Here is a 25,329-nt window from a genome sequence, read left to right as displayed (position 1 = left end):
ATCCCAGCTTCCCCTTCCTGCAGCCTCAGCCAGCCCAGCTCAGCAGTCATGGTGGCATTGACGGGATTTTGGCCATCCCAGTTTCCATTTCAGCAGGCACTTGATTTTAGCTCTTGACTTCACGCGAAGCAGTGGTGCAGGTCCTGTCTGCTGTCCAGGGGCTGGAGCGGTCTGAGTGAGGGGTGGATGGTGGCCTGGGGTTGTTCAGAGAAATGGACCTTCCTCAAGTCACCAAGAGTCACTTACCCAGGCATAATGGTTACAGAATCCCAGAACAGTTCGGGTTAGAAGGGACCTCAAAGATCATCTCATTCTAACCCTGCTGCCATGGGCAGGGAACCTTCCACTAGACCAGGCTGCTCCAATCCCCATCCAACCTGGCACTGAATGTTCTGTCCCACAGCAGCACAGCCCAGCAGTGATGCTCAGAGATCCAAGGAGAAGCATTTCCTAAACACAAAGTAGCTCCTTCTTTAGCTGAGCCCACAGCCCCAAACACCACAGAACAGCATCCCCAAACCTCAAACATGAGAGAACAGGGCTGCAACCCCCAAAAGTTCTCATCCCAGCACTCCCAGTGACACTCCACAGCTCCCAGTGCAGACTGGGGCTGCACCCAGGCACAGCGGTGCCCACACATACCTCACCTGGCAATGCCGAAGTGTTCCCCCTGAGAAGGTGGCTTTGGGCTCCACACGGAGAGGGAAATAGGAAGCAGGAGTCAAGGAGGCAGAGCTGGTTCCAAATGTTTCACTCTTTATTTGAAGTTTTACATGCCACCAGCGTACATGAAAGTTGCACATTCAGAATTTGACTCACTACGAGGACAAAGGGCCAGATGCAAACACAAGTGTCAAACGAGCGCACGGACGGAGGAGCCCGAACCCAGGAGCCTGTAGGGATTTGTGACCGGGCTGTCACCCTGATGGCACTTGGGGTGTCAGAGATGAACCCCTAGTACTAAGGCCACCTCCCTTTGCCATCTCCAGGGTTGTGAGCCGGGTCTTCTCTCCCAACACGGCACCATTCCCTTTCAAAGAGCTAAACAAGTATTTTTGGTAACATCTCTACCAGAACTGAGGGTGTTTGGAGACCAACTGCCCATTTAATGCTTTCCTGAATTCCCCTTTCTATCAATGCCAGCAGTTTTTACAAGGAGAAACAATTTCCACTTGCTGTTTAGAGGGAGAGATGACAGAAAGAGGGACTCTTACACTGACATTTTATTTTCAAAGAAAGTTTTGATAGAAAAACATTTTCCCCAGCAGCCTTGGGCAGGGAGTTGCAGCTTCCACTTCAAAGGACAAACTTCAAAAACAAATCCAGTGTCCTAATGGTTTTGTGCTACATTACTTAATTGTCATACAGCTAATTAGCAATGCCTGATTTCACATTCTCTGTACATAGATGAAGTTCACAAAAGAAGGGGCTACTTAAAAGAATAAATAAAACAAGGCACCAGGCAGCCAGGCTCCGACAACATTAACATAAAACGTTACACTTTACCATTTAAAAAACTGAAATAAAACCCCCATCATGATTAAACCTATATTGGTCTGCCTTCCTTCAGATCTCAGAGCTTTGGATCTCTGCAAGGAAGGGGGGAGAACACAACATAGCAAGCGGGGGCTTAGCCTGTGCCTCTGTGTATGTATTTCACCAGCGTGCAGCAGAGATCTTTAAAATTCTAATTATTTCCCTATCACCAAGTAAGATCGGGATCAATAGATGGTACAGACTGACCCCTTTCCTCGAGTGTCAGGGGGGAATTAAAAAAAAAGAAAGGGGAGGGCGAACCGAGAGCATCAGAGGTCAATGCCACAAAACAATAGATATTGATGTCTCCATTCATTTTAAACAGCGGAAAGGTCAATGCCTCCCCTGCTTCACGTTTTATGGCTGAAATCCTGCTGCTAACAGCAACAATGTTAGTAGTCAGACCTCATCCATCCTTTTTTATTATTATGATTATTTCTAACCAGGTTAGCCATTTTGAAAATTTGACGAAAGCTGGGAGCAGCAGTGGGGGGCTGGGTAGGAGGAGAAGAGGGGAAGCTGCCCTGGAAATTAATGGAAGAGATGGTTCCCATTAGTTTTCAAGTCTGCCTGTCCCCCTACCTGTGCCCCAGTTTGTCTCTCACTGCCCCCTAAAAAATGAAAAGGGCCTGAGGCAACATCCCTCCACTATTAATCATTATTCCCCGTACAACATCCCAATTGGTTTCTATGGAAATGATTCTCTGGCTGGAGTACCCTGGCTGCCTGCGCATCTCAAAGAGGCAGGAGAGCTGCAGTGGAAGGAGACTGGGCTCTGCAACACCCAGCACAGCTCCTGCACTGCTCTCCCTGCTCTCCCAGCTTTGGCTGGACACTCTGCTGGAACCAGCCAAGAGGGAATTGCATCTCCGTTAGTCAAGTGAAACAACCCTTCTGCACTGGTTCATTCCACCAGTGGGAAAGTCCCAAATTTCTATGGCCCTATCCTAAAAAAGCACTGCTGGGAGAAAGCACCCAGCACCTCACATGGATGGTCCCACACACCTGTCCATCGTCCCAGGACTGTCACAGCTCTGAACATTAACATGAGGGGACAGGTCCTGCTCTGCTCCCCGGGATCCCAAGTGCCTGGCAAAGGAGGAGGCAGAGATGGGAATTAGAGTGAGTGGGGTTGTGGCTCTGCTGCTCTCAGCCCACACCAGTCCCAGGTCTGCCCTCTGCTCCCCAGGGAGCAACACCTCACCTAGAGGGGAATATTCAGCATCCAGGGAGTCTCCTCTCCCTCCACAAGTGAGGAAACAGGCCAAGCCTCACGAGGCGTGTCTGACTTCCAGAGTGAGATCCATGACTGCATCCTGCCTCCTCTCACTCCCATCTTCTCCTCCTCCCTGACAAACAAGCGACCACAGTCAGAGCCCTCCTGAAGGAGAGACAATTACCACACAGCCCCTTCTCCAAACAGAGCAGTGGATACACTGCCATTTCCTAAAGACACCATGAAATCAGCTTTGCAAACAGCTGAGGAAGCAATCCTTTAACCTACACTCCTGAGAAACCTATGGGAACACAGATGGCTTAGTCTGCCCGAATTCCCCACACCAGGGTCGCTCCAGACCCACCCAGCCTGCAGGAACCACTTTGCCAAACAAGACTTAGGACATGAGCAGAGCAGCAAACAATGTCGAGTTTTACACAAAAACAGCACCTGTCCCAGAATATCCTTCTCCCACAGAACCACAGACACCTTGGTGGTGGTCAAAGCCAAGATTTCTGCTGCAGTTCCCAAAGATTGGAGGTCTGCTTTGGAAGGCAGCAAGGAATACGCCAGCAGGGACCGGGATCCTGCAGAGGCACTCCCTGTGAGAAGGGCACCTTCTGGAATTGAATTCATTCGTTTTACACTACGGACAGCAGCATCAGCAGGCTCAGAGATCACCTCGTTAGATGCTCACAGATAGCGGGAGGGAGATTTCTGGAGATATGGGGACAGAGGGAGGGGGGATTTCATATTAAATAAAATCCAGGAGCAGAACACCCCTCTCCCTGCTCCGCTCTCCTCCTCTACAGCTGCCCGCCGGAGCCTGAGCGCTGAGTGGGCTCCGAGTCCCATCCACTGCTCCGCTCAGAACATATGGAGCTGTGTTTAATAGCCCAGCTCTGCCAATTGGGGACTATTAGGGTGGGTTCTTTTCTCAGTGTAAATGTTGCAGAATATAAATTGTAATTAACACCGATGCCAAAATAGCACTTAGAGAAAATAAGCACATTATTAACATCTGGTGAATCCTGCCTGAAGTGCAAAAGCAGCGGAAATTCTCACTCACCATAAGAGGATTTGTAGTAGAGACATCAAGCACTGGCCCAGAGCTGGGGAGCTGGGGGTGGAAGGAGATTTTTAGGTCTTTATCATTATTTGGGATGCTACCTTTATCACCTGTGGGTGACCTTTCCTAGCCCTGGATATAACTGGTAGCATCATCAGGACTTGTGACCCACTTGCGTGAATACAGATGCCTGAACATCATATCCCTGGCAACAGAATAACGGCGCTGTAGAACATCCCTGGCTGCTGCTCCCGTCCAGCAGGACACGAGGCAGGTGGATATGGATGTGCCAAGCCAAGTGTACAGCATGTTCCATCAGGTGACTGCAACCCCAAGAGCAAAGGTTTAACACCACAATCAAGCAACAGCTGGTTTCTGCACACAACTGTCCCCCAATCCAGGTTTTCTGCAGGAACAGGAAGAGGTGAGTTGGCAGCACTGCCAAGCTCTTGCTGATGCCGCAGCGTGTTTATGGAAGGGAAATCCCTGCTGAGGGTGGGAATACCCTCACTCATCATTCCTTCATCAGCATTCCTTCACAGGACTAAACAGGTCCCCTAAGGCTGAGAGCGGCCTCCACACCCTCAGCCTTCCCTCTGCCCTGAGGCCAGAGGCACAAGCAGGACAAAGCAACTTTGCCAATGCTTCAAACAAGGAGGAGAAAGCAGCTCTGAAAACACCCTCTGCCTCATCCTCACTAGTTATCCTAGCAAAGAAACATGGACAAAAACCAGGCAGAGCTGAATTGTCCTAAACTGGACAGAGCAACAGCTCCTGCTCCTGCCAGAAAGCACATCTGATGTGCTGAAGTGAGGGAGGAGGAGAGAAGAGAGGGCGATTCAAACAAGTGAGTAATAAGACAAGAGGTAGAAAGAATGACCTCATGGGGAGTGGGAGGGAAAACAGTGGCAGGAGCAGGGCACCAGCTCCTCACACTCACCTGCTTGGAGCCAAAACTGAGGCAGAGCCTCAAACACTCGGGGAGTGCTCAGAACTCAGCTGCAGCATTCCTGGAAGAGCACGAGCTAGCCTCACCATCCTGCTGCCAGCTGCATTCCAAGGCTGTGCTGGCTCCCTGTCCTGAGAGGGGAAGGGAGGGAGACATGGGAAAGACAGCAAACCACCAGGGACTGGTCTCAGCAAGGCACAGACCTGTGCTAGCAGAGCCTAACACTTACCTGCTCTTTACTGTAACTGCTCTGAGCACAAGGGTTATCACAGCCTGGCTCAAGATTTACACCTGTGGGACAGAATTCCAGGCAGGCTCACATGTGGCTGATGGGAAAGTAAGGACAGAAAGTACTCCAAAGCTGAGAGATGCATTCTGTTCTCAAATCTATCCCATCAGACCAGGCTTTCTATGAATACTGAGGGCAGAAGAGCATTTGGGAAGATGGCATCTTGTGTAGAAAATGCTGACAAGGAGATGGGCACATCATCTTTGGATGACTCTGGGCCTCCCCAGAAAAGCAGAGCTCAACACATTCGGGATTTGGGTGAAGTTAGACAGCTCTGGTCAGCAGCTGCTTTGCAGAAGACAGACCTGGTGTGCTACCAAGGAAAACTCTGCCACCCAGAAATGTAGCTCCAGGAACTTGTAACTTGGCTTTTGGTACAGCTGTCTGATGCTTTTAAAAGTGCTCAGTAAATAAGGCAATATGAAAGTGATCCAGACCACTACTGATGCCTGAGGAAGTTCTGTGGAGCAGAGAAGCTGACTGAAATCACACTGTGAAAATACTTCATAACATCTCTAAAATTAGCATGAGCTCAAGGCATGGGATATAAGGACAGAACTGGAACACGACATTCCCATCTACACTGCAAGACAGACTGCATATAAATCAGATCTGAGCCTCAACTTATTCACTGTAGGCACCATCTACCCTAGGACAAGGATTTCCAAGAGAGCTGAGAACTTCTTCCACCAGACCAATGGAAACAGCACCAGCAGGAACATACCATGGTCAAGGTGTTAATGACCTTAATTCGTTATCCAAAAAAAAAAAAAAAAAAAAAGAGTCCTTGTGGTACTTCTCAATCAAAAAAAAAAACCCCAACCCTTTAAATATCTGTGACTGCACAACTGTGACTACAAATGCCTACCTGTAACATAGAAAAGATGTGATGCACTTCAATCGAGCAACACATTTTTGTGCCTCTGAGCTGGCCTAGGCTTTCTACTTTGCCAAAAACAGACCAAAGCAAAGAATGATTTCCACCAATACCACAAAGCACACTGCCAACGTACACAGGGGCCCTTGGGACAGACACCAGGGGACACAGGGGAAAGAGAATCGTTAAGTCAGTTTCTCTTACCTTTAACTTCAGTAAAATAACAAAACAATTCATATTAACCACAAGGAAATACTCATCATATTCCACAAGCCTTTGAGACAGGATTTTCAGATGCAAGCAATATCCAGTAGATGTTTCCCCATTGCAAAGAACCAGCTTTTTTTATTTTGCAACTGCACCTGGTTAAAGTGATTGTACAGCATCCAGTGAGGTGGCCAGGAGCCAAAGATGGGCAATCCAGGCCAACAAGAAGCTACTCCATGGGTTCACGCTGACTTGTCCTTTCCATGCTGTGACAGTCACCACCACAAATTGGGAGGTTCCTCAGCCACTCTGCTTTTAAACAAGGTAATTTCATCCAAGTGCCGCATGGGGACATCTCTGATGACCTCTGTCAAGTCCTCGTGAAGCAGAGGGAAAATGACGACATTTAATGCAGGGCGTTCTGCCTGGAAACTAAATCAGATACAGGTTATTAGCCAAGGAAAAATACCAATTCTCCAGTGCAAGGGAAGGGGATGGCCTGGGTATAGATCATGCAGGATGGGGGCAAGGAAGGGTTGTTCAGAGGAGGCAAGAGGAGCAGCTGGAACTCCAGGTCTTCCCTCTCTCTGTCAGCAGGGAGTTCAGGCTGGGTTTGCACCCCTTTGCAGTGAGTCTGCTAAGCTGGCACAAGCCCAAATTACACCTAAAATCGGGAGGGAGGAAGAAGTTTTAAAAAAAATTAATAAAAAATAAATCAAGACACGTACAGAGATCCCAAGAGCTCGGCCCAAGCTGGGCAAGGTGCTCAGCCATAACAATTTAAACCACCTGCAAACTAGAGGCAAGTTGCAGAGCCATTAGGAAAATCAGGCCAGAGCAGTGTCAGGCATTCCCTCAGGGCTGAGCCTGGGATTATCACTTCAGGCTGGGTTGTTCTGCATGCAGAGTCTACACTCTGCAATTAGAGCATAGGCAAGTTTAGAAAGCTCAGATGTGCAGATAAGCATTTAAGTGTGCTCACACTCACACACTGCAGCCTTCTTTTTAATCCAGGCTGCAGAGCCAAGGAAGAGATTTGCAAAAGTTAAAGCCATTAAACCATGTAGAAAGAACCGTACAGAAAAAGCCCAAGTGCCCACCAGCAAGCGCTCTACATGACAGCAACCTGTGAGGAAGAGAAATAGTATTACTCAGTGCAGTGTAACAGGAGTTCAGTCTTTTACAGCTGGGGGGGGGTAAAACTGTAACATAATTACCCTTAAGATGAAAAAGATTTGTGACTCTTAGTCCTTTGCCACCAACACATTTCCTTCGAAGGGTGTGACAAGGACCTCTCAAGGAGGCAGAGTCACACTAGCAGCACCAGTCCCCGGAGGCTGAACCAAGCTGTGTTGGGTCCAAAGAGAAGCTCACTGCTCAACAGACTTAGACAGGTGTGTGCCTGGAAGATTCCCAGCTCATCTCTAGCTCTGAAATGGCCAGATTTCTGTCAGAGAGGGAATGGCTGGAGATCCATCTGCTGGAAACACGCATGAAAATCCCAGATAGCAATACAGCCAGCTGAAGAAAGGAACACAAGAGACTGGCACTTCCTGGGAGACAGAAAGGACATTCCCATCCACAAATGATTTGGAGTAGAGCTGCCAAAAACATAGCAGAGAAACTTCCATTCCCAGGCTAGCTGCTCAGCCTTGGTGGGTTGAATTAATTTGCCTGAACCTAAGTAGCTGCAGGAATAAGAATTTCCAGCAACAGAACTACCTGGGGCAATTTTATATCTCTCTGCATCACAGACCTGCCCTTCATGCTTCATGCCTAAGGGCTGGCAGAAAAGGACACGGCTCCTCGAGTGGATCTGGGGACTTGTGTCAGAGCTGTGCAGCTTCTTACTTCCACAGCACTGCCCTCAAGAAATCAACCAGCAAATAACTGCTGATCTGGGAGGCAGCTGGTAAAGTCTGCAGTGAAATCACATAAAATACAGTCAAATGTCTCTTTGATAGTCCCTGCTCTGCCTCAGCTCTTCATGTTTCTTATCCAACACCACAGTCCTGCAGAGAAAATCATGTTAATCGACCAAGTTTACTCAAGTTCAGCAAGGAAGAAACTGCCATTTCCCCACGGGAAAGAAACCTCTGCTTCCTTCTTTGTATATAGACTCTCCCAAATTGGACCTGAGTGCTGCCTCCTCACCATGTACAAAATTGTAGTTTATAAGCAGCCTTTACACGTAGCTATAAAAACAAGAACCCAGACAAGTTTACATGATGAACTGCCACCGAGACAAGTGAAAAACCCCGACGCAGTAAGTGTCCCTCCTAAGGAGGCTGGGTTTATACCAGGGGTTTGAACTTGATCTTAAAATAAGAGAAAAAAAAGAAACCTTTGTAATTTTCTCCCCCCCCCCACAACAGGAAACTGTATGTTACTGCAAACCTTGTAAATTCCATACCCCAGCAAGTTGACGCCGGAGAATTCTTTCCATGTACAATTTGCGTGATTTAAGAAAAAAAAAAAATCAAATGCACATGGTTCACTATTATTCTCAGCTAAATGTGCGTGCAAAGCCTCTCCTTTAACTGCCTGTTAAAAACACCCTGATTTTAACGAGCAGCTGTCATAATGTTAAACTGGGATTAGCAGTTCCCAAAAGCAGCCTCCCTCTGCAATCTATGCTCCTTTAGTCCTTCCCCGGAAGGCAATTCCTTTCTTCATACACCTGTCCAGGTGGGCTAGATTAAGTGAGAGGCACTTAGAGCACTAGTTCGAAAGGCCCCAGGCATGGGGAGGAGATAACAAGAAGGGGAAGAGAGTGAGTTAATGAGTTGCAGAACAGCTCCTGTAATCTTCTTGAGGGTTCTTTCCTCATTCCACACCTGGATGGACTTCAAACTCCATCCACCTCTGCAAACGCATGGCTTGTAAAATTAAAACCCGAAGGACAGAGAAGGATGTTGACCTGGGGAGACAAAAGAGCTGCAGTTTCAGACATGAAGCCCTGCTTTTTTTTTTTTTTTCCTCCAAGGGAGAAAAGCCAAGGATATGCTTGCCTGCTCTCTCCTACAAAACCTCCAGACTAAACTCATCATGATTAATTAAATGAAAGCAAGTTTTCTAGGCAACTGACTAGCAGCCCCTTCAAAACAGATCCTTTAATCAGAAACAACCACTGGGATAACAAAGAAAACACCTCCCCCCCCCACCACTTATATTTTCCAGCATAACCTCTGGTCCAGCAGCATCAACGCCAAACCAACAACCACCCAGTGGGAATTTCCACAAGGTTTCTGAAGTGTCCTCATGTGGATGTGGACAAAGAGCAGACCTGGCCTCAGCAGCTGGTTGGAATCATCCATGGAGCTGGGAAAAGAACGGTGAAGTACACCCTGTGTCACAAATTCCTCCTGGCATCAGCAGAGGTACAGCGTCTCTCTGCTCTTAAATCTTGAACTGGTTGTATGTGGATGAAAGGGTTAAGGATGCTTTGCTATTTGTCTCCAGAATTATCCCAGAACAGGTGTGGACTGGACACAGTAAGGTTATTTTCAAGTGAACAGCTTGGTAAATAGCCTAACACTATGCTCTCAATTACTTCCAACCACTGTGGCAGCATCCAATATGTAGGTCAGGGACAAAGTCAAAAAGAAAGAGAAAAAGTCTAAAGCAAGGCTGCACTTTGATCAGATTTCCTCGATTTTAGCAAGACAAAAGAGTCCCTCCCAGGAATGCAGTTATCTCCTGGCAAACATTGACATGCCTCTCCAGAGAGGACAGTGAGTCCCCAGGAGATTCCACCTGCTGATAGATCCAAACGGTAGCCCAAAGCCATGGGGAATCTCACCAGCCAGCCTGGAAGGATGGATTATACCCACCCTGAAACCCTCTGCACCACAGACCCTGGAAGGTGACAGCTTTCTGCACTAGGCGCTGCTCAAACTTACCTTCTTTACTTGTAAGGAAAGGATAAGGCACTATTTGGGGCTGAAGAATGTACTTCCCCCTTGAGATTTCCAGAGAAACCCAAGGAAAGCCCTAAGCCAATCAGACATTTCAGCACATCCCACTTCACAGAAGCTGGCAAGCAGGACCGAGGGCACGCAAGGTGGGATAATTAAGCACTGCCAACAAAAGCAGCACACAGCAGATAAAGTGAGGAAATACAGTGTATCAGGAGTGGATCAAGGGTAGATCTCTGACCTCCACAAACCCAGCTGAGCTCATGGAAAAAGAAGCTCTAGAGAAGGAGAGGAAGGAAGGAAACGAGAAGTTTGATTTGGGGGAACAGAGCACAGCGGGGACAGAGCAGATGTGGACTCTGGTAGGCACAACTTTTACAAATGCAAACCAGTCTCTGCTGCAGTCACACACCTTCTCCCCTCTATGTTTTAACCTTCCCCACGGGCTGATGAGCTGTTTTTGGAGAGCTGCAAGTTTCTCAAGAGCAGAACTTTCAGACCAACTCACTTTTTATCCGGTATGCAGCTCTCCCGCCTACATGCACAAAGCCCTGTTAATCCTCTGCCAGGCACAGCCTGTTTTCACTGGACGACTTGCTCACACCTCGAAGTTCAAGTGTGGCATCTGTCTTGAAAGCTTCAGCCAGCATACCTGAGCCAGCCTGGAAACTCCCTTCCTGAAGCATGGGACGGTGAAATGGAGGAAGTGCCAGGACAAGCTGGAGCAGCAGGCAGCAGCATGACCCAACATACACACACACACTTTTCTCATCTTCTCAGGGAAGGCCAGGCAAACACTTAAGATTTGTTTCACTGGCCGTGCCCTGACCTCAGTACCAAACCTCTCCTTGCTTACAGTGACTGCCAAAGAAGCTTCTCCAGAGCACCTTCCAAAGAAGATTTGGCCTCGCCAAAGAAACTGCAGGTGGGATTCTCCCAGGCCCCTTCCCCTGGGAGCAGGGAGAACCTTTGCCTCCCACTCATCTTTCGGAAGCCTCTCAGGGGGATCCAAAGCTTCCCCACACCGACTCTAAAGCAGATCCATTCTTTAGTGCCATTCTCTCTTCTAGCCCTGCCAGAATGCCAGGGCTGAGCAGACTTCATTTCCAAACCTCAGAAACGGACTTGAAAAGTTCCCAAGGAAAGCTGTTCAGATTCCTCTGGCTGCTCTTAACTCCAAACAATGAGATATTTTTGCTATAAAGTGTTTTCCTTTAGGGGTGTCTTCCATCCCTTCATGTCTACGTGGACAAACCAACATTCTCCCAAAGCTGCTGATTTTCCCACACTAAGTCCCATCACTACAGTCTCCAACCTGAGACCAAGGGGTGTAGATGGGACTCTGAAAATCATTCACACACATCACTGCCAACCCTCCCATTATCTTCAACGCAGCTTCTTCCTCTGCCACTGCATTGAGCCACAGGGAAGCAGCAATAACACATCAGACTCATCCTGAGCCGAGGCAAATTACATCTCTCTGCTGTGGTTTCCCTGTAAGGCATGAATGGCACTCTGCTACTTCTCCTGTGAACTGAGGTTTGTATCAAACACGCCTGCAGACTGAGGTTCCTACATTATTTTGCCAGCTGAACTCTGCATCACTCAAATGTGACCGGACAATTAGAGGGGGAGGGAATAAGAACCCAAAGAGCAATGCCAGAGCGCCCAGGACACGTCCTAGGGGAGTGCTCTGCCAGAGCAAGCTGAAAGTTATTTCCTAATCTCTTCCACAAATTAAAAAGCTACTGCAATAACTGCTCAATTAGATTTATTTTACTATGGAAATGCTTTAAAGCTGCAGTTAATGCTTCCGTTCAGCCTTTTACACCCTCATGAAGAGAAAGCACGACAGTGCTATTCCAATATTATTTCTCAGCCAAGAGAGAGAGGACAATCCTTGAAAGTTATTTCATGCACAAACCAATCGGCCCACTGAGGAAGGTTTCAGAACTGAATTCCTTTCAAAACACATGAGCTGGCAGTTAGAACGAGCCATTTGGGTCAGCCACAGGAATGCATTTAAAGAAGGGGGTTTGTGAGTACCCCTAAAAGAAGATAAATTAATATGGCAAACTGGGGATGGTCCCACAAGCCCTGCTGGCTTGTAAAGTATGTAAACCCACCCATAAACAACATCCCTGGTGGAAGCAAAGGTGTCTGGGCCACACCCCATGCATTCAACCTTCGCCAAGCCCGCCAAGGAATCCTTGGGCAACGCAAGCCGACAAGGATGCAGTTTGTTATTCAGTCTGTGACAGAATGATTCAGGGGTTTCCAAGAGCAGGAAATGAAACAGACAATGAAAGCTTGAGCAGGATGCTAATGATTCACTACACCAGCCTGGTGATACATTAAGTCCTCTGCAATCCCACTTGTGCAGGGCCGGAGCCCTCAGCACGCTGGGGCTGGTGGGGTGGGATCAGCAGCCACTGCCCGCAGCTCTGGGACCAGGAAAGCCAGCACTGTACAGACAGGGACTTCTTCAAGGTCACAAGAAAGAGAAGGTGCTGAAAGGATGCAAAACCAGCTTGAAAATCTTGAATACGCCCTAGGTGCTCACAGCAGCTTTTTGCAGTGTCAATAGGACTGCAGCAGTTGGGTGGGCAGCATGGGAGCGACACTGCAGGACTCGGCTGAATTCAAAGAGGATCTCGCAATCACCTACTGCCCCTCCAGCCCCCTCCACCCCCTCTAACAGTAAAAGAGAGCCCCAGAAGGGATTTTCTGAGGCTGAGACCACAATGAGAATTCAGGCAAGCAGAATGCTGCAGGGATATCCAGGGCAAGGGGGAATATTTAGTCCTGGGGTGAGCAAAAATTCATCTGTGATAGCTCGGTCCTGTGCTAAATGCCAAGAGAGGGTCTGGCTCGCTCAGCACTTTCCAAATACTCATTTTCAGCCTTGTGCTCCCACCTGGAAGCCCTGTTTCTGCAACTGAATCCCAGGAGGCTGCTTCATCCCTTCTGCAAGCTCACAGCTCTCACAGCCACAAAGGGCCACTGGAATTAGCAGTTTAAGAAAAAGGGAAGATCCAGCCAAGAGTTTCACATTAAAAAAGGACAATAACAAGCATGGGGAAATTTAGGTAATGCTACAGAAGACTGAACAGGAGGATCTAATTCAGACTGAAAGCTCTTCCTAGAAAGTGGCAGGAATCTTATAATGAAAGTCACTTCAAACCAAGCAGTGCTCATACCTGATATGGGCACAAGGCAGGGTAAGTTTGTGTTTCTCTTTCTCTGAGTTTAGATCCCCAGAACAGTGAGACTGTCGTAAATGAGAAAAATTCTCTGCACTTTCCAGCACTGGTTAATCTAAGAGTGACCTGAGTCATAGAATCACAGAATTGTTTAGGGTGGAAAAGCCCCCTAAGACCAAGCCCAACCATTCCCGCAGCACTGCCATGGTCACCACTGAACCATTTCCCCAAGTGCCACATCCTCATGGCTTTTAAATCCCTCCAGGGATGGAGACTCCACCATTTCCCTGGGCAGACTGTGCCAATGCTTGACAACCCTTTCGTGAAGAAATTTTTCCTAATATCCAACCTAAACCTTCCCTGGCACAACTTGAGGCCATTTCCTCTCATCCTGCCCCTTGTTCCCTGAGAGCAGAGCCCGACATCCCCCTGGCTGCACCCTCCTGTCAGGGAGTTGTGGAGAGCCAGAAGGTTCCCCCGAGCCTCTTTTACTCCAGGCTAAACACGCTCAGCTCCCTCAACTTCTCCTCATGGACTTGTGCTCCAGACCCTTCCCCAGCTCTGTTCTCTTCTTTGGACACACTCCAGCCCCTCAGTGTCCTTCTTTAAGTGATGGGCCCAGAAGTGAACCCAGGATTCGAGGTGTGGCCTCACCAGTGCTAAGTTGCTCAGGTGCTTTGCAAAGCCATTTGCTGGAGAGAGGTACCAGTGTGGCTGGGGAACAGGGGCAGAGAGCTTAGGAGGGAACTGCCACGTCCTCACTCTGACCCCACACTCTGGGGGGATGCTGCTCCACGACCCCAGGCAGCCCCAGCCCTCTGCACCACCTCCCAACAGCTCTCAGACTCCAGGAATTTACAACAGCACTTTTGGGAGACGTGAACAGCTGAGCCCAGCTGCCCACCCAGCACCCCAAAACACACTCCAGCTGCACCACGGTTTCTCCCTTGGGTTCCACTTCTATAAATCACAGCTTGCCTCTATGCCTTGACACTTTCCCCCTTCTTCATGAAGAATCCCTAACGATGCTGTGTTCTCTGAGGTTTTTTTTGTTTTGCTTTGGGGGTTTTTTGTTTGTTTTTATTTTATTGTAGCTTTCTTGATCTTTTTCCAAGGTGTTTTTCCAAGGACTTTTCACTGGCTTGTATTGTCTGGTGTTGTAGAGTCCTTGAAATCACTACAATGATAGGAGCTATCTAAACACTTCAGCTAAAACCGACAAAACTCTAAAGGCACACAGTGGAAAATAAAAATCTGTCCTTGAAGCCAAGGGGATATTTGCTGAAGCATTTCCCATCCCCTTGTCCAGCCTGTTTTCTGATGGCAAACTTCACCAGGAAAGCAACTACTCCTGCACATTTGTGAAGTGCCCACTACCCACACCATGTAGCTGTGCAAGCCTGAAGTCATCCAAATTCTTTGCCCGAAGGATTTTTGGGGCAGAGACATACATGCATATAAATACGATTATTTGGTGTGCAGCCCGTTGGTAAATGGTGGGACCTTCCATGGGTCACAGCTCCATCTACTGACTCTTCCACAAAATAACATTGTGGAAAAGCTTGGGAAAGCTCCTGAAAGGCTCATCCCCTTGGACCTGCCTTTGGACACACGGGTATGTGCAGGAATTTAGAAACAATCTCAGCACAGCAGCTCAGCCCAAAAGGGCGAAGCAGATTTACCTGTTCTGCAAAGAAGCCTCTTGGCATAGCAGCAGGTCTGGGGTCACGCCTGAACCTACAACCACATGCCCTCAAATTGTGGTATTTTAGTGTTTGTGGAATTAATGCTTCAGTGGTTTGAACAGAAGAGTTATTTAAACAGTGACAACACGTGCTTGGAGCTGAGCACTCCAGCAAAGTTTGGGTCCAGTATAAAACGGAAAACATTGTGTTCATTGGATCTGCTGCTACGTGAAGTGTGGCAGCAGCTGAGCACCATGTGATGGGGAAAAAAACGTCAATTTACACAGAAACTGAGACAAGACCACCGTCACATGTGAAACCAGTGGAAGATCAGGGAAGTGAATATGGATCACTCAAGCCACATCTCCCACTCTAACCACTACGCACTTCTTATGTGCAGAGTATCTCCCTGAAACATAAAGGAGCTCACCCCTCCCTTTCACACTGAGGGGAAAAGAATAAAGAAAAATACTGCAATGATTTATCTGCCCAGAGGGAAACAATCTTTACAGTCTTCTCTACAGCTCAGAGGAGACCTTGCCCTTGCAAGCCTCCTGTTTGCTGATGAGGCTCCAGATGAGCCCTGTTCTGCTTATTGTGTTTCATTGCAAAAGAGCCAGAACTGAATCAGAGGCTTTTATGACTCAAATACACGAATTAGTTTGTCCCAAATAGCAGTAAACTTCAACCAGAAACTGCTCACCAGAAAGCTGGACACCACAGGGCCTGGTTCAAAGCTGTCACAAGACTAAGAGACATGAGAACAACTCTCTTTTCAGGCCAGTGGAACAGAAATACATAACACTAACCTCCTTTTACAGTAAAAAGGGAGAGTTTGAGAAGCAGTTCAGGTAAGCCATTGCTGTGATGCAGCAGATTTAATTCCCAAGCTCCCATCACCACACCCTGTATATTCACCATCTTCCAGTACAATTCCACAGCTGAAACCAGTCTGTTTTCCCCAGATAGGTTCTGGCCTCTTCTGTTACCCAAATGCTACTGTTCATCCACACTTGAAAAAGTACTGCCCTGCACTACATTACGCTTTCAAGCCCTCTCAGCTCTACCTTCTGCAGCAAACTCCTGATACATGCCCAGCCCTGGGTCCTTCCCATTCGCACTCACATTTCTTCTCTTTTTCAGAGGCACTGGGAGAATGTGAATTGCTTTGGCCCCATCTTGCTGTTCAAAGCCATCTCTCAGCCTAAACACCACCAACATAGCCTTAAAACAGGAACTCGGACCCTCAGTGGGACCTGAGGAATATGGATCCATTGCCCCAGCTCAAGAAAGGGAGCAAATGAAGGCTCAAGGTCCCTCCTCTCACCTCCTCCTTCCCACCCACTCTCCATGTTTCACACGAAGCATCCACACACATTCCAAGAAAATGGAAAAAAATAAGCATCAATCACCTCACTTCATTCTAGCACATGGATAGATAACTTCCAACTTGCTGCCTGATGTAAAACTTGGATTAAAGAGTCACCAGCAGCATGCTTTTAGAGGAAACCATGCTGTGTGAATTGGAGCCTTACCCACAGGTTTAAGCTCATGCACAGATTTTACTGCACATCTCTCTGCCTTGGAGTAGCAGACAAAATGCAGTCAAGAGAAAGTCAATTCCTGACCCCATCCCAAGGCACATTTGTGCAAGGATGATAATGGGATCTCTGGAGAAGTCACATGGTTAAAGACTTGCTGATGGCTCGTGGAAGACTCCAGGCTTTGCTTACACATCGTTTTCTGTATTTTGTTCCTTCCGTTTTATTACTAGAGACAGTTGCATGAGAACGGGATCTTTGTTGCTTAGGAGAGCATCTGCTCCCACTGCTTATCCTCCTCCTGAAGTCATAATCTTACGTGACATCAAAATCGTTTCCAGAGCCACCAATTACAATGTCACAGAGGATTATGACTTCAGGTGTAGAATTTGCAGTGGGAGCAGATGCTCTCTTCAGAAAAAAACCCCCAAAACCCAACATTCAAAAAACCCTGTTTTCATACAAGAGTCTCTATTAATAAATTACAAAAGAAGAAAATAAGTTTGACAGCCAGAACTGTCGCTAAATATAAAAATAGTTTTTAACATTTCCACGAGGCATCAGCTGCTCTTTGGAAAGTTCCCAGGGTTTAGACTATAAAGAGGTAGAGAATGTAGTGAGAATCAAGTCCATGACAGAGAAAAAGAGAGAGAAAAGACTGCAGAATAGTGTATTTCTGCTCAGTAAAGTGAACATTAAAATTTTGGGCAGTGCTGCAACAGCACCTCAGAAGGGAGGGAAAATAAAAAACAGGAACTGAGGATTTTTAGCTCTAAGGATCCCAAAAACACAGCTGAAATCAACCCAGAAACGTTTTTACAGATATGAAGCCCTGTGTAAAACAAACTCAAAGAATCCTTGTCGCATCACAAGGAATTCACTCAGTTGTTTCCAACAATCCCTATCCCAGAAGGACACAGAGGCTTTCAGAGGCAGTAACAATCTCAGGAGCAGTTTGGTAGGGAGCTAATATAGTCACAGCCTTCTCTGGATTTGATCCACGGAAACAAGCCAAGTGTAATAAGTCAGTTTGAAGCTGGAGGAAGGCTGGGAGGGAGGAGCACCCTTTAGGATGCACTAATAATGCCGTGTGATTTGAAATTTTTATTAGAGCTTAACAGGGCACAGCAACAGTAGGTGACAAAGAAAACAGACTGAAGGCGGGGAAATAGCCTTCTAGAAAAAAAGATAATAAGGGAAAGTCTGCTGCATGGGAAATATTTTGTAAGATGACTGCCATTATTAGAAGATTTCCAAATGCCAAGCGTAATTAAAAGCTCTCTTTTCAAATGCAGTTCACGGCTCACACACAAACGTTTCCCACCACGTGAGCCTCAGAACGCTGCAAGGGGCCAAGCAAAATGCATTTAAGAACTGCCAAACGTGCAAAGGCATTTTGTACCAATTCTCCCCCCTCACGCACCCTCCGAAGAAAAAACCCTTCACAACAACCCTTTAAAGGCTTTGAATTGCGCTGCCAGGGGATTATCAGTAAGTGACATTTACAAGTGATTAGAGGACAGAGAATTATCTTAGTCACTTGTGGGAAAGGAGGAAAGCTTCAAGGTCAAATCTCTCAGTACTTAAAATGTCGGCAGATGTTTTGTTTACACAAAAAGTGTCATTTGATTTATGATGGAGCTTTGCATCCAGAACTTCAATTCGGCCAGCGGAACTGCAGAGAACATGGGTGGGAACGGAATCAAAAATTCATATAATACCTTCCAATATTGCACTGATTCACTCTCATTAAAGTAAGAGGCTGGCTTATGTGCCAAACAGTTACACATTACCTATTAGCTCCTTGGAACAAGAGCTCCAAGCCACATAAACCTTGGCAAGCAAGGGAATGGAGATAAATCTTCAAAAGCTCCAGAAATCCCACATCCACCCCTTTCCGCACTCACCTCCGGACAATGGACTGCTGGAGATTTTTGCAAACGGTAAGAGATTCTCCCATAAACATGTGGCACATGATGACCTCAAGGCAGTTGGCCATGAATGACATCACTGCGTCAGACTGCAGAGTCCCGCTCCGGGAGACGATGCAAAGGCGCTGGAGAGAGGAGCAGTGACTCAGTGCCTGGAAGAACTGGGCGCCTGCACAGAAGTATGGCTGTTCCAGCCTGCAGGAATAAACAAAAACAAATCAATGGGCAATTCATGCCTGGGACACTCTCAGACAAGAGGGAAAGACACAGCACATTCATGGGGGGGCTGGCAAACGGATCAAGCGGTGCCTCCAACCCTGAAGGACAAGGGCACAAATAGGCAGAAAGGCCCTAAACTGCAGAATTCCGGCGCCCACAGGGAGTAACCCTGGAGTAACCCCGGTCTTGCAAGTTTCCCATGAAGCATGGTGGGTAAGACAAGCCTTGGATCTAAGCAGCAGATCCATTCTGGTCTTACAAGCACAGCCTGGATTCTGCTACCTGACATCCACCAAGCAGGTGATGTGGATTTGGGCACCTTCTGCTCCAGTGTACAAACACTGCCCAAACTGGTCATATCTTCAGTTTACTGCCTGAGGAGAAGCAGGCATGAAAAACACACAGTGCACAAAGAGTGATGCAGAGCTGGGGCCAACACAGTGACCACAACCAGCCCTGGCAAAGGATCAGAGCTACAGCTCTCCCACAGGAAGAACAACCACCATCAACTCAACCTTTTCCTTAAACACCTGGCCCAGGGAAGAGAGACAGGATCTTCAATCGCAGTGATCCAGGGGGACAACAAAATGACATGGTGAAGCCATACCTGGCCAACAAGGGATCTGTGTTTTAACCAGCAGCATAAGTGGGTGATTCCCTCACAGAAACCAGCCTGCTGGGAGCTGAACCTGCTTGGGGCCCGTGCCACCAGGAGAGTTCATCTGCTTAGTGCAGATTTACTACCGGGCTTCAGAGCACTTGGGAATCTCAGTCATTGGGTCAGGAAAGCCAAGAGCTTCAAGAAGGTTAATCCATTAGGTGATAACAAGCTGTCGGGCCCAACCTGATCTGGATAATCTCTGCATAGGCTTTGTAATATGCAGGGGTATCTCAGCAACTTAATCCTGTTAATTGATAAATTCTGTTTCAGCCTCAGTCTGCGACTGCTGTCGGGTGGCATTGCCTGAAGAGATCCTAAGAGCATATCAGCACTTTGGGTAATAAGTTAAAATTCATATTAGGAGAATGGTAAACCTTTAATTTTTCAACATCATTATTGGGGCACTGTAAATTTAGGACAAAAAGCACAGAATCTCCATGATCCAGGTTTCCAGGTGAATCTCTGGGACACACCAGCCACACCTGCAATGCTGCCCTTTACTCGCTAGATGGCAATGTTTCTTTGGAATAGCGCCTTAAACTTACTCCTCTGCCTGGAAAGCTAGGAAGGGAAAAAAGGGTGGAAACAGCCGGGAATTAGTCAGATCGAAAGGAAACTGCATTATCAGGAGGAAGTGCTAATTTCTAAAACCATCTTAAGCCAATATAAAATCTTAGACTTTACTCAAAAAAGAAGAGTGACAGCTTCCACCCAAATGTAGTACAAGGAGACAGCCCTGCTGCAGCCTGCATTCCAGGCTCTGTGCTGCCTCCCATCTCTATCGCTCTTGGCCTCCATTTCAAAGCCTCAGGAAGCTACAGGGCCTAGGATGAGCACAGCAACACTGCACACCCAAACCTCCTTCCCTAGCCCTCAGTTCCTCCATGGCCATTTACTCTCCTGAAGATTAAAGAGACATTCACGTAACCCAAGACCTGGAGCAACTGAATTCCCAACAGCTGTCATCCCTTGGATGAGAGACCAGCACACTCCTCCCCCGTTATAAATGGGAAGTAGTGGAAAATTCAAACCTTTCTGAGCTGTTTTAGCCCCACTAGCTCCCCTCAGTATTGCAGTGGATCAGGAACAGGCACACAAACAGCAGTCTCAGGTGATAAGCAGTGATTTCAGCCACAGTAACAGAACTGTGACCTCGCTGTCCCAACTGCACAGCATTTTGGACCTGTTTGTGAACAAAGGGGGGCAATGGGACTGACAGGTTCTGCAGTTTCACTGAAAGAGGCTGATTAAGGGGAAAAAAAAAAGGAAAAAACCCATCTCTCTACAGTTGTAACATTTGCGTTCATATGGACTGATGCAAGGAAACCACCACAGCTTCCTTTCACAAGCACATTTTGGCTACCATGAAGCTCCTCTGTGTACTCTTTAGGACCAAACCCTTGGTTGGATCCTTTAAATCCTATCAGGAGAGGAACAACAACAGGACAAACTCTAAATCTGGAATGTTTTCAGTACATTATAAAGAAAAGAAATAAAAAAATAAAGAGGCGAGATTTTCATACAAACCCAAGGCAGAAAAATATCTCATTGGGAAACCTAAAGAAAACTCCCCATTATCTGGACAGTGTAGGAGTCTCTTCCTTCCTGGAAATTTAAGAGATGTCCGTGTACACAAAGCCAAAAAGTCAGCAAAGGCACGTAGTATTTAACCAGCCCTGACAAGCTGCTAACTCCCAAATATGCAGCATACACTCTTCCTTATCTAAAAGGAAGGCAGTCACAGCACTTTTTGCTCCTAAAGCCCTGGTTAAAGGGCATATCCTGAGCCCTCAAGGATAACATGTGATGCCTTCCCATTCTCCACAAGTCAGGAAGGAAAATACCCAGTTTTCAAGCCATTGAGGTTACTCTGGACCAGAACACTTTTAACAGTAGCCACAACAAAACACACATCACATTTCTGGAGATCCACAAACAAAATGGGAGATGTTCAAGGGCAGCCCCTCACCTGAGATCTCTCAAACACTTGCAGTGTTTCAGCATGTCCGTGAGAGCAGGCATATAGACCACCTTGCCCATCATGCCCAGGTTGGCCAAGGAAAGAGTCCGCAGGTGCTGGCACTGCAGCCCGATGTTGATGAGCCCAGAGCCTGTGAGAATATTTGGCAGCTGTGCTAAGGTGAGGCTCTGCAGGTAAGTCAATTGGCTAATGGCAGCCACCTCTGAATCCCCCACACTCTGTGCCCGGACGCAGGGAGGCAACGAGTTCCGAATTGCTGGCTCGTTGCGGGGCATGGCTGAGGAGAAACTGGACCCAATTATCTCCAAGGTTTCCAAAAATCTGAGGCTTCCCATCAGAGCCCAAAACACTGAAGACTCGATCTTCTGATTTGCCTGGTCCCCTAAGTTCCTTGGATATGTCTGTATCCCAATCCGAACTTTCCTTCCAAATGTTTGGGGCACCACATTAGGTGTGGTGGGAGGCTTCTCCACGCTTGCAGCAACATCTGTGATGGAGCAAACTGGTAGTGCTAAAGAGAGCAGGTGCTTTAGCCTGGACAGGAGCTGGCACAGGTGGTTCCCTATGCTTTCAGAACTGTGGTGGTGAGCTGCAGACAGGTTCAGGTGTCTCAGGTTGCAGCAAGACACTACCAGGCTTTCCAAAATGCCGCTGTCAATGTCATCTTCTGCTTTCCGAAACAAGGACTCCGGGGCCAGACAGTGAACGCAGCCACTGAGATTCAAACTGGTCAGGCTTTTAAGATCCTTCCCACCATTAATGACCCTCTGGATCAGGTGCCCACCAGATAAGGTGCATCGGCTAAAGCTGAAGTAGAAAGGGTTGTTGAACTTCAAGTGTTGCAGGAGCCCAGAGCCGTTAATCCAGGCTTTGGGCAGTTGTAAAGCATCCAGACGTACATTTCGAGCCATGGAGTCCAGGAGGTTTTTGGTGGCTCCCGTCTCCGCAAAGCTGCCGGGGGCAGAGATGAGGAAGGCATGGAGGTTCTCAGGTGTCCGATCACTCAGCACTGCCAAGTAGAGCCTCACCACCTCCTGATTGACGTAGCCAGGAGCCAGCCTGGCGTAGAAGATGCGGAGGTTCTGGTAATGGGGCACGTTGCTCTCACCCACCATCAGCTGCCCAGAGAGCATAAACCCCTCCCGCGAGCGATCGAGGATCTCAAAGTAAAGCAGCAGTTTCTCAAGGCTAGTGCAGCACGGGACGACACCGTATGAGGGCGTGTAAAGGGTTTGCTTCAGCTCCGAAACACGGCTGAGGGTGGCTTTGCACTCACTGCTCAGCTGGCTGGCATCAAACCCTGGGTTCACGTCAATGGCCAGGGAGCGCAGGTGCTGGAGCGTGGAGAGCATCTTGGAGAGGCGGAGAGAGGTGACATGGCAGCCAGACAGGTTCAGCTTGACCAGGTTCTTGCACCGTGTTACGTGGTCGATAGTGGAGCTGGGCAGCCAGTAGCACCCGGCCATGTTCAGCTGGTAGATCTCCTTTCCAATGTCCCTCATCAGCTGCTTCACTTTGTCTTTGTTTACCTGCACCCAAACAAAACCACATTCAGTGAGATATACAGCAAAGATGGGCACTGTCTCGGTTTCCCAGCTGGAGATGGGGATAACAGTGGTTGGCACTTGGATTACATGGCTCATCCAAAGGTTTGGGGATGGCAGCACAGCCTAAGAATTATCACACTGCTGGCAGTTCAGTCTGCCATGCTTTGGACTCTTCAGATCACACTTCCTTTTGCTTCTGCATTCTACATTATAAACTGTTCAGCAGCTGAGAGTGGAAGGGAAAACCAACTCCATTTTCTATCAGCAAAGCTACTTCAGCAGAACTGGCTATGTGCAGAAAAGAAAACTGAAAGAAGAATGTTTCCATTCTTCTTCATTTGGTTTCCTCTTCTGGAAATGAGCAACAAGGGCTTCCCCTTGCCTGCACTGGCTGATGCAGTTCCCATTGAATATATCACCCTTCCTTCCCAAGCTTTATTTTTGTTATAACATGCACACAATTTCTGGCTTTGCTGACTGCATGCCTGACAGCAACACGCACAAGATTTTTTTGCACAACAACATGGAAAACATACTTTGAGAAGATGGTAACTTTACACAACCACAGTTACAAATGGAAGGTCATGTTTATTTTCATTTTAGCTTCCAGAAATATGGAGAAGTTAAGTTTTCACTGACAGTATTTTACATAACTAAGGGAACACACAGCTGTTCTAACAAAGCATTCTGGGAAATAAATGCTTTTATAAAACAGCTTATTGTGTATCTGATTTCAGAGTTCAGGAGCAATCTGTTTATGCATACACATTGGAAAGGTCTACTGTTTGGCATTGTTTTTCAGAAGCCAGATTTGTCCTGACAGCTAACAGAAGCAGCAAGCTACTCTCCCCACCTTATAGTCCTTCTGAAGCAGAACTGTATGTGTTAGACTCTTGTCAAGGCAAAGTGTTGCAAGTTTCCTGCAGGTTCTCCTAACATTCAGGACCAGGTCTGTGCAAGGGACATAGCTGAGGATGTGCAGAAGGATCTCATCTGAGAACTCCATCAAGTTGACTCCATTGCTTTCCTCCTCACTCTCCTCACTTACGACCTCCTGGAGGAAGAAAAAAAAAGAGGAAAAAGAAAAGGAGAATATGGAGGTAGTGCAAAACTTCACACGAAGCCATGGTACTTTCACTTGGTCTTTCACTGTTGGCTAACATTTCCATTCATTGCACTTACTTTGCAACTGGAAAAGTGACTGTCCATGAGCCTTTCCTAAATATATCACAGCAATCTCTTTCTACATCCTTCCTCCAAGCTCCACCCGTTTCAATAACCTTAAGAGTTATATAACCATGCACATATACATCTATATACGGCTACATATATCTGTTTACACATACAGACACACACCAACACTGCAGTCCAACATCACCCACAGCTCTTGTGCAACACACTCACACCTTAACGGCGAAACCACAGCCCAAACTGGCACTAACGCCAGGGCAGCTCCTGAGGGGAAGCGGGGCTGCTGCACCTCACAGCCCCTGGGAGCCCCCCGGAGACACACGGCGAGGGCGATTCCGGCGTCCCGGCCCCGCCGCCGAGCACCCTCCCTGCCCCCGAGCCCGGCTCCCGCCCTGAGGGCTCCCGGCTCCCCCAGCCCCGCAGCAGCCCCGGTTACCGGCGCCCCGAGGGGCCGGTGCGGAGGGGAAGCGGGGGCCGAGATGAGCCCCACAAGCCCCGACTCACCTCTCCGCAGCGCAACATGACGGCAGCCGCACGGTCCCGCCGCAGCCGCCACCGCCTCGCCGGGCCCCGCTCGCAGCGGCCGCGTCCCGGGCTCGCTCCCGCCGGCCCGGCCGCCTCTCGGCTCTTCCGGCGCGGCCATGACCCGGTTCCGCGGCAGTGCCCGCCCCGCGCCGCCATCTTGAGCGCGGCGCGGCAGCGGTGCGGCGCCATCTTGAGGGCGGCGCTGCCATGGTGGGAGTGGCGGGTCCGCGGAGTCAGAGAACGCTGAGGTCGTTCACGTTGGAAAGGAGCTGTGATATCATCGAGTCTAATCTTTGACCGAACACCACCGTGTCAACCAGACCAGAGCACTGAGTGCCGTGTCCAGGCTTTCCTTAAACACCTCCAGGGATGGTGACTCCACCACCCACCCGAGCAGCCCCTTCCAATACCTGACAGCGCCTTCTGTGAAGAAATTCTTCCTGATGTCCAACTTGACCCTCCCCTGGCACAGCTTAAGACCATTTCCTTTCATCCTGCCCGTTGTTCCCTGGGAGCAGAGCCTAACCCCCGTCTCACTCCCCTCCGATCCTCATTTTCTCCAGGCTGAGCCCCACCAGCTTCCTCAGCCACTCCTGGTGCTCAAGGCCCTTCCTCATCCCCATTCCCTTCTCTGGACACACTCCAGTGCCTCAATGTCCTTCTTGGATTGAGGGGCCTGGAATTGGACGCAGCACTCGAGATGTGGCCTCTCCAGTTGCAAGTACAGGGGCAGAATGACTGCCCTGGTCTTGCTGGTCACACTATAGAATACTAAAATGGTTCGG

The 25,329-nt window shown here is 48.2% G+C and overlaps 1 protein-coding gene across 8 annotated transcripts; it reads right to left on the bottom strand.

The window, feature by feature from the left end:
• Positions 1-736: 736 nt before the first annotated feature.
• On the bottom strand, positions 737-24,644 carry FBXL18 (F-box and leucine rich repeat protein 18). 8 transcript variants are annotated; one of them, XM_069029707.1, is made up of 6 exons: positions 24,011-24,061; positions 23,682-23,882; positions 21,270-22,810; positions 18,397-18,615; positions 7,223-7,269; positions 6,457-6,575 (listed from the first exon to the last, which is right to left on the bottom strand). In XM_069029707.1, exons 1-6 carry the CDS (start codon positions 24,035-24,037, stop codon positions 6,550-6,552), a joined length of 2,061 nt encoding a protein of 686 aa, XP_068885808.1. In that variant the 5' UTR covers positions 24,038-24,061; the 3' UTR covers positions 6,457-6,549. The 8 variants fall into 8 exon arrangements, 6 of the variants coding, with proteins under 6 accessions (XP_068885810.1, XP_068885811.1, XP_068885806.1 ...); XR_011155226.1 differs by lacking the exon at positions 7,223-7,269 and adding an exon at positions 7,361-7,623 and having other exon boundaries at positions 6,492-6,575; XR_011155227.1 differs by lacking the exon at positions 6,457-6,575 and adding an exon at positions 7,361-7,623.
• Positions 24,645-25,329: the final 685 nt, after the last annotated feature.

This window comes from Aphelocoma coerulescens, chromosome 14, assembly GCF_041296385.1.
Source record: "Aphelocoma coerulescens isolate FSJ_1873_10779 chromosome 14, UR_Acoe_1.0, whole genome shotgun sequence".
NCBI lineage: Eukaryota > Metazoa > Chordata > Aves > Passeriformes > Corvidae > Aphelocoma > Aphelocoma coerulescens.
The sequence above is the reverse complement of the archived record's forward strand: the minus strand, read 5'-3'. Positions and strand labels throughout refer to the sequence as shown.

Excerpts from the sequence above, each read along its gene's own strand:
- FBXL18 (XM_069029709.1), bottom strand. Across the intron at positions 22,811-23,681 it reads TGCTTCAGAAGGACTATAAG|GTAAACAAAGACAAAGTGAA; the intron begins GTGGGGAGAGTA and ends GTTTGGGTGCAG. Across the intron at positions 6,576-18,396 it reads CAGCAGTCCATTGTCCGGAG|TTTCCAGGCAGAACGCCCTG; the intron begins GTGAGTGCGGAA and ends TATCTGATTTAG.